Source organism: Eretmochelys imbricata, chromosome 7 (assembly GCF_965152235.1).
Source record: "Eretmochelys imbricata isolate rEreImb1 chromosome 7, rEreImb1.hap1, whole genome shotgun sequence".
Lineage (NCBI taxonomy): Eukaryota > Metazoa > Chordata > Testudines > Cheloniidae > Eretmochelys > Eretmochelys imbricata.
In genome coordinates this window covers 93,900,112-93,917,204 of record NC_135578.1, presented here as the reverse complement: position 1 = coordinate 93,917,204, position 17,093 = coordinate 93,900,112, and the positions used below count along the sequence as shown (strand labels likewise).

The 17,093-nt window shown below is 37.4% G+C and overlaps 1 protein-coding gene across 4 annotated transcripts in view; it reads left to right on the top strand.

Annotated features, from left to right (window-relative positions):
- The window catches only part of EXOC6 (exocyst complex component 6), a 175,199-nt gene that overhangs the window by 67,643 nt on the left and 90,463 nt on the right, over window positions 1-17,093 (top strand). For all 4 annotated transcript variants that reach the window (XR_013346701.1, XM_077822563.1, XM_077822564.1 and 1 more), the window contains exons 9-14: window positions 4,063-4,146; window positions 4,246-4,292; window positions 4,693-4,813; window positions 7,764-7,835; window positions 8,542-8,639; window positions 9,932-10,037. Coding sequence is in view for 3 of the 4 variants with exons in the window: in XM_077822563.1 (XP_077678689.1) it covers window positions 4,063-4,146; window positions 4,246-4,292; window positions 4,693-4,813; window positions 7,764-7,835; window positions 8,542-8,639; window positions 9,932-10,037 (528 nt within the window). In the remaining variant the exon portion in view is untranslated. The remainder of the gene's footprint in view (window positions 1-4,062; window positions 4,147-4,245; window positions 4,293-4,692; window positions 4,814-7,763; window positions 7,836-8,541; window positions 8,640-9,931; window positions 10,038-17,093) is intronic.

Sequence of the window (17,093 nt, the reverse complement as noted above, 5' to 3'; positions counted from 1 at the left end):
GCAGCATTCCCTTCCTCCTTGCTATTAGTGGCTTTGCAGAAGTGTAGCTGATGGGAACTTAATAATTAAAAAAAATCCAGTGAGATAAAAGAAGGAATAGAATCCAACTCCCTCTGTTAGCTGTGTTGGCTCTTCAGTGTTAACACAAATAAGTAACAGTAAAAGCTTGTTTTGTCACTGAAGTCAGCAAAGTTAAGTGACTGCACCAAAGGATGAAATCTCTAGTTAATTGCTATTTTTATGTAGTCACTTTTCATAGGAGAACTAAACATTAAAGAGTATTACAGTAGAACCTCAGAGTTACGAACACCTCAGGAATGGAGGTTGTTCGTAACTCTGAAATGTTCATTACTCTGAACAAAACACTGTGGTTGTTCTTTCAAAAGTTCATAGAGCTTTAAAACTTTACTATGCCAAAGAAAAATGCTGCTTTCCCTTTATTTTTTTAGTAGTTTACGTTTAATACAGTACTGTACTGTATTTGCTTTTTCATTTTTATTTTTTGTCTCTGCTGCTGTCTGATTGCATACTTCCGGTTCCAAATGAGGTGTATGGTTGACAGGTCAGTTCATAACTCTGGTGTTCATAACTCTGAGGTTCTACTGTACCAGCACTTTGAATTGTGAGGAAGCCAGTAGGGAGCCAGTACAGAGATTAGAGAACTGCTCCACGCTCATAGCAGCCCACCTTACTTAGGGTATGCCTACACTGCAGCTGCAGCACTAGCCATCCTCCAGCCAACTCACTAAAAATCTAAATGAGGATGCCGCAGTGAAGGCTTCAGTTCTGGCTGCATCAGACTGCCTGACTCCCCAGATGCACACTCCCCTGTGCAGTTGGTGCTGAAGCTCACGCCATGGCACCTGTGCTTCTCTTTTAAATGAGCTAGCTGGAGTACAGCTAGGGTGGGACATCTGCACAAGCTGCACATCACACTGACTGCTGCAGTGTAGATGTACTCTTGGGATACAGGTAGTTGCATTCTACATCGGCTGACACTTCTGGGCAATTCGTGAGGATTGCAATAAGCCTTGTGGACACAACATAAGGAGAGAGGAGGACAGGGATCCATGGGTGGTTGCTCAGTGGGTGGGGCAAAGCAGCCTGATTTATTGAATCTAGTCCACAGCTCTTCCCATCCCCCTCTTGCAGTGTGGGCACAATACCATATCTCTTTCCCTGGCTCAGCCAACTTCAGGCTCCATAATCCTGAGGTAAATTGTTTTCATATGAGAGTCAATGGCTAATACAGGGCTTTGTATTTTGAAATAAGAATGTTTAAAGTTTATAATTATAGGCATGAATCCCTAAATCTGATGTCCATTGTGATGTGTCAGGTCCTGTGGGACACTGCACTTCATCCTATGGGTCTGCCTGCACGCTTTATTTTGATGGTGGCACTGTCAGATTTTATTATATCAGTGACCACCCTGTCTCAATGGCGAGATGGCAGGAATAGAAGAGGCCAAAAGATGGGTTGTAATCTGAAGAGAAATTAAAAAGACTGGGACTGTTTAGTTTAGAGAGGAGTTGGCTATTTTTATTTACCCTGTCTCATAATACTAGAAGGGAACAACCAATAAAATTGGAAGGCAGCAGACTAAAATTAATAAAGTATAATTTAAACTGAAATGATCATAAAGGTAATGAATTATAAGTGATTTGATACAACACATAATTAACCTTTGAAAACTAGTGGCCACTAGATATAACTGAAGCTTAATAAGATTTACAAAAAAGATTAGCCATGTATATTATCCAATAATATTGGATAAAACATTAGGTTGGATGTGGATAAAAAATTGGTGAGATGTTAAACCCTCTTGCTTCAGAGCATAAAGCTAGTTAACAACTCCTAGGGTTGGAAAGAAACTTCCCACTTGAGACAGGTTATTTCATAATGTCCATTATGAGTTTTTTCATAATTGCCCATTATGAGAATATTGCGCCTTCCTCTGAAGTGTCTGGTCGTAGCTACTGTTAGAGACAAAATACCAGACTAGATAAATCACTGGTCTGACGTAGTATGGCAGTTTCTGTGTTTAAACATGAGGCAGAACTCCACCATAAATTGGTAATTTACACTTGTAGTTCGTAACTATGTATTGGTGAAGTTCAGTCTCTGCTTTAGTCTTTTTCTGTCTTTTTTTCGTTCACATTTTTTAGTAGGCTAGCCTGTATGCAGAGTGTGTTTAAGCACTGTAGAGCAGGGTATAACCAGGGCTCAGTGTGTTCTGTGGAATGCTGTATTTGAATTCTGTAGTAAGCTCCCTACCCCAATTTCTTTGGTATACAACACTAAATTTTGAGGCAAATAAAAATTAAATTTTGAGGCAAATAAAATGGAAAAAAATTCTGAAACAGGATTTCATGTGTGAGCTAATTTCCAATAATTTATCATCCAGCATAAACTGATTTGTTATTTTATGTATGTGAATTTAGGAACTTTTCAAAGATTAACAAGCGACATCCATTATATTGGGCATTTACTGTTTTGACTCTCCTTTGCTACACCTTTAAATACATTGCACGCCACCAAGGCTATTGCTTTAGTCTATTGATAAGGGTCAGAGCATCCATTAAAGTGGTTTCTATTAAAAACTATGATCTTAGCTGCCTTCAAGTAATCCTGTCTATTGCATGATATACGGTGGTGATTCAACACCCATCAAGTATTTTACATATCAAACTTTATTTTGTGCATTTGGAAAGAGCAGCTATTCTTTTTCATAGTAGACTTCCACTAAACTCATGCACAAATATGATATTAGAAGTAGAATTCTACATTTCTCCCAATTACTTCATTATGCATTTAAGAATTACATCATACTATTTGGCTGGAAAGTAATGATTTACATTATGATAATAAATGTAAGTGGTGATGTCCTGAATAAAAGATTACAGTAATAAAAACTGCTCTAGTTAATATGTATCACACAATATGAAGAACTTGCTTTTTTAAAAGCAAAGTCTCCCACCACCGCTCCCCCTCCTTTTTTTTTTTTTTTTTTTTTTTCCATTTCAAGCTTTGTTTCATTCTGTGGTAGGTTATCTGCATTTTGGGGAAAGAAACCAATATTCTTTGTACATCTGAAAATATTAATTTAGAGCTTTACTTGAATTATTTCTTACTGAAATAGTACTGATTTAAGAATATGCAGGATCTCTCACGTTTTGATTTGAAGCTTTTTGGAATCCCAAGTAATGGAATTCTAAATAGCTCTGACCTAGCAATAACCTCATGGAGTAAAAATGAAACTTAAAAATGCTAAGCTGCTTAATTCTGCTTGCATACAGATTATGTTGCATTCAATAGGTAGATGAGTCAGTGTTGTAATGGTTTCAAATGGACAGATGGTTTCCACTGAATGAATCATCTTAATGAGAATACCACGATGTCGCTTGAGGTCTTAACAATATAATCAATAGGCATAGAGAATATTGTCTATGTATTAAATTTTGAGGACTGTTATAGGACCAAAATCCAAATCTTTAGTCATTATATTTACTAAGTACCAAGAAAGGGTAAGCAAATATTAAATTTTGTTTTACATTTTGCTTAAGGAATACTAGTGCATTCAAGAGTCAGGACTATATTATGAATTTCTGTAACATTTAGCATATACTAAACTTTACATGTGACGAAAGTCAATATAAACTAAGTTTCCTGTAGATCTTAAAGACAGCAGTATTGTAGTTAAAGCAGCTGTATTTAAGTTACAGAATAGGAGTTAAGATTTTTTCAATTTTGATAATTAGCTTGATATTGTTAATTAGTCATTTTAAAAAGTTTGTGTTTGGTATCATAGCAGCATGACATAAGTGAAAATGTGGGCTGAATTCTCCTCTCCTGTGTACATTGTGGATCTCTTTCATATGCTTTGCACTCATTTCAAGTATGCAGAACTTCCACAGATGTCAGTGGGAGTTCCATATATGGAACAAATGCAGAATATATGGTTGTAAGTTACAGTGGAGAACTCTGCCTTTAATTTCAGAAGTACTTTTTCATCATATGAAGAACATTCCTCTCTTAACCACATTTTGTTTGTCTTGTCTTAGGGTGATGGAGAGACATTTGAAAACTACTACAGAAAGCAAAGAAGGAAACAAGCAAGATTAGTTCTGCAGCCACAGTCAAGCATGGTAACCAATACTATTTTTATTAGGTTGCACTGACTTGGAATTTTACTTAAATTTTTAGTGGTATTTTTATTCCTCAACATTTTTGTTTTTTACTTAAAGCATGAAACAGTAGAAGGCTACAGAAGATATTTCAGTCAAATTGTAGGGTAAGTTTTCTAAATGGAAATCTGTTGCCCTTATTCTTATCCCCCACAATCCTCTCCTCTGTGTAAGGCCCATGCAATGTGTATCCAGTTGCCACATGGATAATGCCTGCTGCTTCTCTGGAGTGAGGATTCATCTGTCCTGCACACACATCCTTCCAGGGTAGTGACAGATATAGACTCTCCATTGAGCTGGGCTCCAGTTAGCAGTGGGTGTGCTTCCCTCATCCTGTCCAGAACAGCACCAAGGGCCTGATGCAAAGTCCATTCAAGTCCCAATTGTTCTGTGGGCATGGTCTTCCCATGCTTCTGTGCAAAAGGGTAGGATTTGCTCCATATTGTAATAAATATTTGAAAATAACTGATGGTTATTTGACTTAATTCTTATAAATTTTTGTTTTAGTTTCTTTGTAGTGGAAGATCACATTTTACATGTAACCCAAGGATTGGTAACTAGAGCATACACTGATGAACTCTGGAACATGGCACTGTCAAAGATCATTGCTGTTCTTAGAACCCATTCGGTAAGTGAGAAGACCTTGTAGTAGTGCAGTGTAAATCCATTGAAGAGTGTCTGTGTGTTTAAAAGTAGGATAATGTCAAAGTGAAAAATTACACCTACATCATTGTGGTTTTTTTTGTGGTTAAAAATGGCTCACAGTAGGGAGAGAGCCTGCCAAGCTTTTGTTTTTCACAGCAGTATCAGGCTGTGAGCCACAGCCATGGGCTATTTGCATAATCCTCCACTGATTTACAACTCTCTGGGTCTTCCAAAAGTGCTCTTAGTCCAGCAGTTTAGAATATGCAGAGTTAATCTGCTGTTATTATTGCAATCTGTCCTCATTAGTTTCAACTGACCTCTTCATTAGATCAGATTGAATAGTTCATCACTGAAAGCACCACCAGGAAATAATTCCTAATTATCATTCCAAATACCCTGTTTCCAAAATAAACTCTACCAGCAAAACCCTTAGAGCTACCCCTTCAATGCCCATCAAGTAGTATGTTTACATTGCAGTAGAGGCATTACTAAAATCTTGAAAATGCTAAAGTGTTATTAACTTAATACTATATTTGACTGAATATTTCAGTATTTTTAAAATGTATCTCAAATAATGAAAGTTACCTCTGTATTATCCATCCACAAGAAAACTGGCTATCAGCATGCTGTTTCTGATCCCCCTTGAAAAACAAGGGAATACAGTCATTGATTGTGATTGACTGCATTTTATCCTGGTAAATTACTTCAAAACTTGCCAAAAGGGTCATAGACAGCATGTTCAGGAAGAAAAATAGAAGATGTGTAACATATACAAAGTGCTGTTATTTCATGTCTTGATTTGCCCTTTTCAATGTTCACTAATCTCCATTAATTCAAAATTCAAAAATATGTGCTTAAATCATGGAGTTTGGATTTTGTAACCATTTCACTATTATTGCAGGTTGTTTTAGGTTTGAAGAATATTTTATACTTTGTAAATATTTTAGGAAAGGCTGAAAACAGTTTGGTTTTTCAAATTGCAACAGCTGTATTTTCATTAGGAACATTTCTGGTGAATGCCAGTTAAGTTTTGTTTCCAATCCCCAGCTCATTTTAGAAGGCACTACTAGTAAGTTCAAATTGTTTAGAGATTTCTAAACCACATATTTTGCAAGGCAGGTGAAGGTTTAATCTATCGATTGTCATTTTTTTATAAATGGGTGTCAATGTAAAGCATTCAAATGTACTTAAATCTTGTTTCTTATAGAAATAGGTCCCTTCATAAAGGTTTTCTGATATAATTGAAATTGATGTCATTATTTGTTCCCAGGATGCGTAACTCCCATCACAATCAATTATATCATGCTAGTCTGTATTGAGGTGAAGTGGGTGACTAGTGCTCTTCTTCTTTGAAGAGTACTTGCAAGAAGCAAAGCCATTAGCTTATTTATATAATTACTTGGAGAGTAAAGACGCAAAAAATACTGTAAGGCAGGCATGTGGGCTGCATTTCAATCTTGTATTTTCATCCTGCATTACATTGTATGGCCATAAATAATATTTGTATTTTTTTAACTAAAAAAAGATGATGATGAAGACCAAAATATTCATAATTGGGGACATAAAGATAGAAACATAATTGCAGGATAAATGTAGCCTAATTTTTCAGAGGTGCATCAACAGCTCCTCTTTGACTTCAGTAAAAGCTGCAGATGCTCAACACCTCTGAAAATGAAATCATATAGCTGTAGCTGCCTAATTTTATACCCCCAAGTTTGTAGATATTAACATAATATGTAAACGTTTTGCTTACAACTTTTCCCTCTAGAAATGAGTCTTGAAAGTGCCATAATGTTAACATGGGTTAGATTGAGACTTAATGTTTGAAAGTACTATTAAGGTTTCTGATTTAGCAAAACACTTCTGCATGTGCTTAGGTCCCATTGACTTCAATGAATGGAGCTTCAATGCATCTCATTCATGGTGTGCATAGGTACGGACTCCGTGGGTGCTCCAGGGCTGGAACACCATGGAAAAAAAATAGTGGGTGCTCAGCACCCACTGGCAACTTGCGAATGAGCACTTCGCCCTCCCACTTCTCTCCTCCCGCCAGCACCTCATGCTCACTGACGGCCCTGCCGATCAGCTCCTCTGCCTTCTGCCTGCTGCGATCAGCTGTTCTGCAGCATGCAGGAGGCGCTGAGGGGGAGCGGGTAGAGCGGGGGCAGGAAGAGGTAGGGGGAAGGAGGTGGATGGGGGAGGGGGAAGGGTGGGAGCTTGGAGAAAGCGGTGGAGTGGGGGCGGGGCCTGCGCGGAGTGGGGGTCAAGCACCCCCCGGGATTTGAGTAAGTCAGCACCTATGATGGTGTGCATCACTTTTCATATTCCAGCTGGTCTTGTCTGAGCTCTTCTTGTTAGGACAAACTTTGTAATAGCTTTGTGATATGAATAAATACTGTATATAATTGGACTAAATTAAGAAAAGGTGGGTCAGGTAATATATTTTATTGGACCAACTTCTGTTAGTGCAAGAGACAAGCTTTCAAGCTTTTCCAGAAGCTGGGAATGGGCGACAGGGGATGGATCACTTGATGATTATTTGTTCTGAACATTCCCTCTGGGGCACCTGGCATTGGTCACTGTAAGAAGACAGGATACTGGGCTAGATGGACCTTTGGTCTGACCCAGTATGGCCATTCTTATGAAGAGCTCTGTGTAAGCTTGGAAGCTTGTCTCTCTCATTAGCAGAAGTTGGTGCAATAAAAGATATTACCTCAGCCACCTTGTTTCTCTAATATCCTGGGGCCAGCAAGGCTACAAGAACGCTGCATACATAAATTAAGACATGTAAGTTTAAATTGCTTTTATCAACACAAGAACTTAATTAGTGGTATAAAGCTAGTGAGTTTAACCTACTGTACTACTGTAAGTTGAAAATATATTTACTGTTTGATTTAAATAACTTTTACAAAATCAATATTTTTTATTTCCAGTCATATTGCACTGATCCTGATCTTGTTTTGGAGCTGAAGAATCTCATTGTTGTGTTTGCTGATACTTTGCAGGTTGGTGTTATTTTGATAATTGAAAATTAAAATACCTGGAGCCAAATTCTGCCTTTGGATATGCATGTGCAACCCCCATTGGTTTCAGTGGAATCGCATGCATGTACCAAGAATTAGGTAAGATGTTTTAAAAAATGAAACTATCTTACCTAGCTTTCTTCTGCTGGCTCCCCCTTAACACAACCTTCTTAATTTGTGCCCACCACAGACCTCCTAGGTGTCCAGTTGTGCACTGAAAAAAATCTTTTTCAGTTTTTGTAATTTGTTCAAAAGGGTATTCCATAGCATTGAAATAAATGTAAATATTCTATTTCTGTAAACATTTCACTTCTAATTTATAGCAAGTAGTATTTCAGTTCAGTCACTGAATTTGCTGCTTGGAAAACCAGTTATGTTTTATTGCTGAATCATTGATAAAACAGATAAAACACATTGTTTGATTAAATACCAAGTTAAAAAACATATAAAAGAAATTTGTCACATTTTGCCACTAAAACTAGTATTTCTAAAGTAAATAGAATATCAGGTTTACAAATTAGTAAATCACGTTTAATAATACCTCTACGTGTTGAGTCCTGTAACTTGTACTATAGTGGTACAAAATTCCATGATAAAATAACCCCTCTTATTAACATATTGAAGCACTGTATGATAAGTGATGATAGTAGTTCTTGAATTATTTGTCCTTTTTATTTTTGTACTTTAGGGTTATGGGTTTCCTGTGAATCGACTGTTTGATCTTTTATTTGAAATAAGAGATCAGTACAATGAAACACTGCTTAAAAAATGGGCTGGGTTGTTCAGGTTAGTATTGTAAAATGAAAAAAAAGTCTTAAAATACTCTGTCAACTGGGGTTGGTTTAGCTACTCAGTAATTGTGTCTTTGAATCAAATCTACTTTTTTCTATCAAATTACAAATGTATTTAATTAGATACTAATTTTCTAAATTTTAGTTAACTGAGTACAGTATACTATAGCCTGACCCAATAGGACTAAAGGTCTTTTGGCATTTCTATTATGAATTGACCTGAATGGATATAGAACTTGCAAATTGTAAAATTTAATTTCCTCCAGCATGAAAGTTTGCATTCATCTTATACAAAAATTAATATCAGGTTGGGTTATTTTGCTAGAGAAAGGTGGTAAAATTAATAATCTCTTTCCTGTTTTAATAATGCTGTGACTTTTTCTAATTTAAAAGCAACTTTGAAAATGAAATATTACAGATTCTCATAGATTCAGTTGGGCTGATGTCATTGTACAATAATTCTAGGCAATATGAGGCAATAACCTTGAGTTCTTATATATTATGCTATTATAGGACTATCACAAAAGTGATGCCTTTAACTTGGGTGGGAACAAGGTACAGGAAAGGTTTTTGTTTTGTTGTTAGTGAGCATTCCTTTGTATCTCTCTTGGCAGAAACTAGGTGCTTTTGATGCAGCTACTGTGCTTCTATGTCTCCCTTAAAAATAATTTGAGAGGGAAAATGGTAAATCTAGTATTAAGGTGGTTTTGGAGCTTTAATCTGAAGTTCCTGTTTCAGATAGAGAATGACCCCTAATGTGCCCTGGGTGCATTTACAGTGGGGAAAAAAATACATTTGTGTTGAACACATGTTAACTAACACAATGTTAAACATTTAGTGTAGACAAGGACTGCCATATTTATTGCGTTAGCTGTTCATAGTTAATCATAGGGTAGGCCAGCTAATATGAAGTCCCTGCTATACTGATTTATATGATCTGAAGTGAAATTAGAAAGTGCTAAGCTGTGTTTTGCATTGTGTTAATTAAGACATGTTCTAAAGTGTTGTAATATTCCAGTATGGACAAACCCTCTAGGGTCAGGTAGATTGTGAAAAAGTCATTGCATGAATAAATGCGATCCCAGTGCTGCAGTAAGTATTACTCAATCTCCCAAAATGCTTTTGGGAATTCTGGAGCAATGTTGAATTCAATTCTCCACTTTTGGAATTGTACATCCAATCTGATGTCAGTGAAAAGCTTTGTATTCATTTATATATTTACTTATTTATGATATTTTAAATATTAATACATCTCCTGAGTGTGCTGACTTTGCTAACTCTGAACAGGGATATTTTTGAAGCAGATAATTACAGCCCTATCCCTGTAGCAAATGAAGAGGAGTACAAAATAGTGATTAGCAAATTTCCTTTTCAAGATCCAGAACTTGATAAGGTAAGAACAAGTTTTATATTTCAAAAGTTTACTTTAAACCAATTAAACAGAGTTAGGACCGTAATGAATTTTGTAATTAAAAAGTAATTAAAGTTTGAATAACAAGGTAGATTAAGAGGCTAAATCACCTTTTTCATGGGTAATTATCTAGTTATAAATAAACATGAAAATTCAAGCTGCAGTCGTTTAATCTGAAATTTTAGTGAGTAATGAACCCTATAGTTTTGTAAACAAATTAATAATCAACTTTTAATAATTAATACAATTTTTGTTTAATGACAGTTAACTTTTAAGTTTTGCTGCAGCATATCAGATTTCATAAACCACGGTCTATGATGTACTGTAGCATTACAAAATGTAACAAACAACTACAAGGTCTATTAAAAATATATTTTTTGTAAATTGTTTGGGTGCTGCTGAGCTTATTCGTTATGTGGGGCAAAATATACCTGAGGTTCTTCCCTATATGAACTGTGTGTTCCTTTAAGGCCTTAGCATTCCATTAGAGGGTTCTTGTGGATTTCTCTATGTACAGCTACAAAGTTCTTAAAGAAAATTTGCTTCTTCAAAAAAAAGATGAGAATAGTATGTTGTACAAGCCAAATGTGTTGTGTAGGTAGTAGCAGGCTGGAAGTAGAAGACCCAGGTTTGTGGTATTATTTATATCTCACTAGAAACTAGAAGCCCCAAACAAAACTGTGACCCAAATAGACTGCTATTCCCACAATTTACCATTTAACAGTTTTTTGTAGCATCCACCACTGTCGGTATCTTCTTAGTTTTGCAGATATTTTGAATCTGCCATTCAGCTGTCATTTATCTTTACAAATGTAACAGCTGAAGACCATGTGTATGTTACTGCAGTGAAGTGGAAGAAGATTAAAGAGGGTTTTATGATGTTTAATGAGCGTAAGCTTTAGTTATAGATGAACATATATGATGGACTATAGCAATCTATTAAAAATGTTCACATGGTCATGACTTGGATAGTACTTTTACTCACTGTCATACTATGTCATACAATTTACCTTTTCAAATTGTTATTTTTTATTACTAATCTTCTGTCAGTTTTCTTAGCTGTGTAATAATAAAGCAATACCAAAATCAGAAACAAATAAATAAAACACAATATCAGCAATATATAGCACACCACATAGGTCTTACGTTCAGTCTTATGAATAGTATTTGTCATGACAGACTTAGCCAGTAGGGTGCCTTAATTTTATATTGTATTAAACCACTATAACTATTATTCTATGACTTATACAAATACACAATCTTAGACCATCCACTGTGCACATAAATGAGCCATGAGAATTAAAAAATGAGGACTTTGCCAATGAGGGTAGCTTGTCATTTACTAAAAAGGGAATGCATTCTATGAACCATTAGTTTTCAGTTTGATTTATAACTCAGAAAGGCACTGTCATTTTAAACTGAACAACACTCGGTTTATAGATTTTTCTGTGGACCAAATTTCAGTCTGATATTTAGCTGCAGTCTAGTGTGCTTGAGAATACAGCTGGGAATTGAGAGTTGCTGTTTCTGTTCCCAACTCTGCTATTGACCTGCTTTGAGGCATTGGGCAAGTCACTTTCACATCTGCATCCATGTAGAGAGTCTGTTTAATGGCATGATAGAACTTGTTTTTTTCAGTTTTCTTTTTTTTTTAATACATGATCATCGGTCAGTGATAGTGTGATGCACAGCACAGTACGGATGTCCCACATTGTGGCCATTTGTTCCACATGTTGGTAGGTTTGATGGCTGAGAGGTATGGTTTGAAGAGTGTTAAGTTAAGTAATCCATCTTTTTTAACATCATACCTATTACGTGGTAACACTGATATGTTGTTACCTCAATTTTCTTCTCTGAAGAGACCTGATTACTGTCTTGTGGTAATGCCAGTTATGAATTATCATTGTCTTTGTAGATGGGTTAAATTCTTCAGTCAACAGAAGTCAATGGTCATTGAGAATTCAATTATAATGAATTCCATACAGAAAAGGCTGTTGTTTGGGGTTTAATAGAATTTTTGTTTTCTTTTTATAGTACAAAATAAATGTAAAAAGTTTCAGTGTGATATGTTATTTCTAATAATTACTATGGTTTACAAAGTATGTTTATCATTAATTTGAAATTGTATTATGATATTTAAATGAAATAATATATAAGTATTGGTTGAGATTTGCAAAGCAGCCTAGGGCATGTATGCACAGTAAAATTAATGGAATATTTGTGTTTAAATCCCCTAGGCTGCTTTGCAAATCTCAACCGTTGTATATCATTTGAACCTTTTTTTTAAATTTCCTTGATCTGAGAGCTGCACAATTCTTCTTTAAGTGCTTGTCCATATAAATGTTCCACTCTTGCTGCGTACCTGTCTCATGCACATGAGATTAAAGTCTTTGGCCAACAGTGTCTTTTGGAGCCCCATTTGAGCTCTGAGTGTCCTTGTGCTCCTATACCAAGAGCATAAAGGGAAGAGCAGCCCAGCTTCTGCTCACTTCCTTTTCACTACCTGTGGTTCCAAGATGGAGTTACCCAGTATCCATATGTAGACATGTCCCTTAGCTGTTTATGCTACTCCAGTTTTCTGTAAATATTTGTGTCAGTTTAGGAATAGTTAATTAGAATTATTTTTGATAAATTTTAGTTTGAAGAAGTTTTTATTTTCTTCCCTTACTGGGATCTTCTTCCCAACACTGGGGATTCAGGGCTAACTCAAGTGGTTAACTCACGTCTCTTGATTTTAAGTAATGTCCTTACTACAAGGCAGCAATACCTATACCTGATGGTCTCACCAGGTGCCTTTTTTGTTGTTGGGAATCTCATATCCCCAGCATGTGTTCCATCTGTAAAGCCTTTTCTAAAAGGATTTTGAAAGCTAGGGAGGCTCATGTATAACTGTTTTCATTGGATTGCTCTATGCGACCAACTTAAGATCTGGGTACAGCTGACTCCACTGGACAAATTCCATCTCAGTACAGGAGTGCCCCTGTGAGCATGGGTTCTTGGAGCTCTAAGGCCCCTACTTTGGACTCAATAGGACAGTTAAATCTAAGTCCTCACAAGGAAAGGAGCATCACTCCTTGGGTAAAGAAAAGGCAGGTTTCCTGTTAAAACCTTCAGTGAAAAGAGGTCCAAGTCACCTCACAGATCCTATTCCCAAAAGATTCCTCAGCCCAAATTGACTACTAGCTGGTACTGGACTGCTGGTACCTTATTGGCATGGTACTGGACTGCTGGTACTGTATTGGCATGCTAAATCAGTGGCTACCTTGACACCAAGTAATCCAGCTTTAGCAGTCCCTCTCTTAGACTTGGAATATTAATTTTTCTCATCTTCTGAGTCTCAGCATAGTGGACAGGAATCCTTTACTTTTTTCTCTAGGGCAACTTTCTACAAATTTTATGGGTTGGAAAAGGAATTGAGGGATTCCTTTAGAACCAGATCCCATCGGGAGTATAAGGGTAGACCTCCCCTGGTATCCTCCTCTGTGGCCCTTGGGTCTCTAACCATATAACATCCTAAAATGGCCCTATTGGAATCCTCGGGGTTCTTATCACCCAAGACATCATACCTTATATACCACCACCGACAGGGATATCCTACTCTTGTACTTGTCAGAAACTGCAGTCTTTCCATTAACAGCACATGAACCTGGATGCACGGGGGAAATTTCTGAGGAGAAGCTGTGTCAGACTGGAGATTTAGCTATGTTTGTGGCCATGTCATCATCATTCTTAGGTGAAGCAGTGCTCCCCTGTACACTGTCTCAGCTGGATTTATTTCAAATATTTCATAGATCTACTTAAAAGATAGTGGAAGGGTAGCAGATTGACTACAAATTCCTCTAACAGAGGTATGAAAGTCTTCATGGAAATTGGTGGATTTTCTCCATACAGCTATGCTAGGGCTTGTGGCATTCACCATTAATGAAGCCTTAATTGACCCTCTCAAAATTATGTGGCAGACACCTGCTATGGTCACTATTACCTTAAAAAAGACAGACAAGTTATCAGGTGCCATCTAATGGAGAAGAATATTTCTGTATATATATATATATATATATAACCAGTACCAGGCTCGGTGGTGGTGGTTGCTGCTAATAAAAAGACCAGAAAACAGCAAAGAAGGAGCCAAAAGAGAGAGAACCAAAACGCCGAGATTTATTTTGACATAAAGCTATTCCTCAGAGAGCCTTCTGTTCAGAATTTCAAATTACTAGGTGTTATCGGCACATTAAGATTTCCAGAATCATAAAAAATTCCCTGACTGTTTAGAAGAATTGCCACAAGAAAAAAAGAGTCTAGAGCTATAATTTCAGAGGGTCAGTTAATTACAAGAATGTCTCTCTAAGGTATTTCTGATTGATGTTGACATCTTTTTGCATTCTGCCAAAGTGGTGAGGAGGAACATCTTGGCTCCAAAGATGAGGTTTTCATCTTGAGGTTCAGGTGACCATGGAAGATCTTCCTTTTGAGGGTCTGGATCTTTTCAATTCCAAGAATGATTATGATCTTCATTCCTGTCATCATTTACTCTCTTGGGTACGCCTTTCTGCCCCAAAGAAAAAACAAAGAACACCTTGTTCTTATTCAATACAGAGACCTTCATCTGGCACTTTTTCCATCAAAGAGCTTCAGAGCCCCCTAATAAGGGTCAGTGTCATCAGAAAAAGAGACCTTCTACCTCAGCTATGTTCTCATCTCAGTCTATTTCTGCACCCAAGCAACCATTTTGATGGGTTGGTCAGGAGTCAGTTCTCAGGATCTAGACTCCTCCTGTCCCCTATTTGGGAATCCTCTCTACTTCTTTGAGGATGCATGGAGCATAACAACAACAGATCATTGGGTCCTAGAAATAGTCTCAGTCAGATACTCCATCCAGTTCCATACTGCTGCTACCACTACCTTCCTCCTAATCTTTCTTCAGGGATTCATCTCACAAGTGGCTGTTGCATCATTAGATGCTTTCAGTTCTGTCTCTTGGAGCATTAGAAGATGTTCTGCCTCAGTACTATGGGAAAAAGTTTTATTCCATCTAGTTCCTGATACCAAAGTAGGGGAAATAATATTCCATTCTGGATTTGAGGATCCTCAACACCTTCATTTACTGCTTCAAATTCAGAATGGTAACCCTAGCATCCATAATTCCGACGCTTGCGAGATGCTTACTTCTGTATCACAATACATCTGGTGCACAGGAATATATAAGATTCCAGGTAGGACAAAATAATTATTAATACACGGTCCTCTCCTTTGGCCTCTCTGTAGTGCTGAGGATATCTACCAAAGTCCTAACAGTTGTAACTGCTTATCTAAGAAGGAAAACTATAATAGTCTATCTGTACCTGGATGACTGGCTCATTTGAGGAAAGTTGCTGCACCAGGGGGGAAACCACCATATAGCAGTTTCTTCATCTCTTCCTTACTCTTGGCCTGAGAATCAACAAAGAAAAGTCCAGATCAGCATTACCACAACTAATAGAAATCACAGATGCAATAATAGACTCTCTAGAACAGCCAGAGCCAATCTTTTTTGACAAATTCAACACCAGGGCCAATCTTATTACTCCAATATAGTTTAATCCTCACACTACAGTAGGGACTTGGAAACATGGCCTCCTGTATGTTCTTCACACAGCATGCCAGACTGCATCTACACTGCATGCAGGGTTGGCTGAGATCAGTATATGTTCTGCACAGGCATCATTTGGTCATGTCTGTCTCTTCTAGATGCACAAGACATCCTGTTGTCAATGAATCAGTGGAAGGACTCCAAAGAGGTGTGCAAGGGAGTACTCTTCTCATTATCCCTTCCAGCCAAGATCACAGTGATGGATGCTTCTCTTATGGGATGGAGAGTGCATGTGAATGATCACCAGGCACAAGGCATGTGGACTCACGAAGAGATTTGACTGGCTTTAAAAGAGTTAAGAGCTCAGAGCAATTTACAATGCCTGTGCTGTGTTCCTACTATTCATTAAGGGCAGGTTGATTCACATTATGACAGACAACATGACAGCCATGTCACTAGGAAGCAGGGAGGAGCATGATCAATCTCTGTATGTCAGGAAGAAGTTTGACTATGAACCTGGTGTATCCATCACCAGATATCTCTCATGGTGATTCATCTCTTGGGTCTACAGAATGCTCTAGCAGATTTGTTTTTGGTCAGAAAATCAAGGACTCTGTGATTTATATAATCTGGGAATGGGGTCACCCAGCAATAGGTCTGTATGTGGTGCATAAGAACAGGAAATGTCTTATTTTCTGCTCCAAGGAGGTCAATGTCCAGGATCCCTTTCAGATGTATTTCTCATTCCTTAGTTTGTAAATCTCATGTATCCTTTTCTTCCAAACCATCCCCCTGTCCCACCCCAATCCCCAAAGTATTTGGGGAGATCAGATCAGACAGGATGTTGCCAGATTCATCATGATTGCTCCCATCTGACCAAGACATTTTTGGTACCCGGAGTTTGTGCAGTTGTCTATTTATCCTCCAGAGATTCTTCCACTTCTGCCAGACTTGATAGCTCAAAACCAGGGAAATGTCTTGCACCCAAACCCAGTTTCCCTACATCTTTTGGTCTGGCTGCTGGCTGAATATCAGGCATAGAGAGATCATGTTCCTTGGATATACAGAACATTTTAATCCATGGTAGAAAAGACTCCACCAGACAGACCTACACTGCTAAATGGAAAAGATTTTCAATCTGATATGAGCACAGGCAGCTGCACCCTATTGTCATTCAGATCCCTATCATTATTAAACTACTTACTCTTGCTAATAGACTCTGGTTTGGCCATTAGCTTTATTATACTGCATTTAGCAGTAATTTCTACACATCACTCACCTGTCAAAAATTTCACAGTGTTTTCCTCTCCTATTTGTAAAATTTTGACAAAATTTTTACAAGGTCTTACTAGGGTTTTTCCACCAGAAAGAAACCTTCTCCCCAACTTGGGATCTTACCAGGGATTAAGGTGGCCCCAAGTTGAATACAGAACATCCTGTTCCCTATTGTATTTATCTATGAATACCTCTTT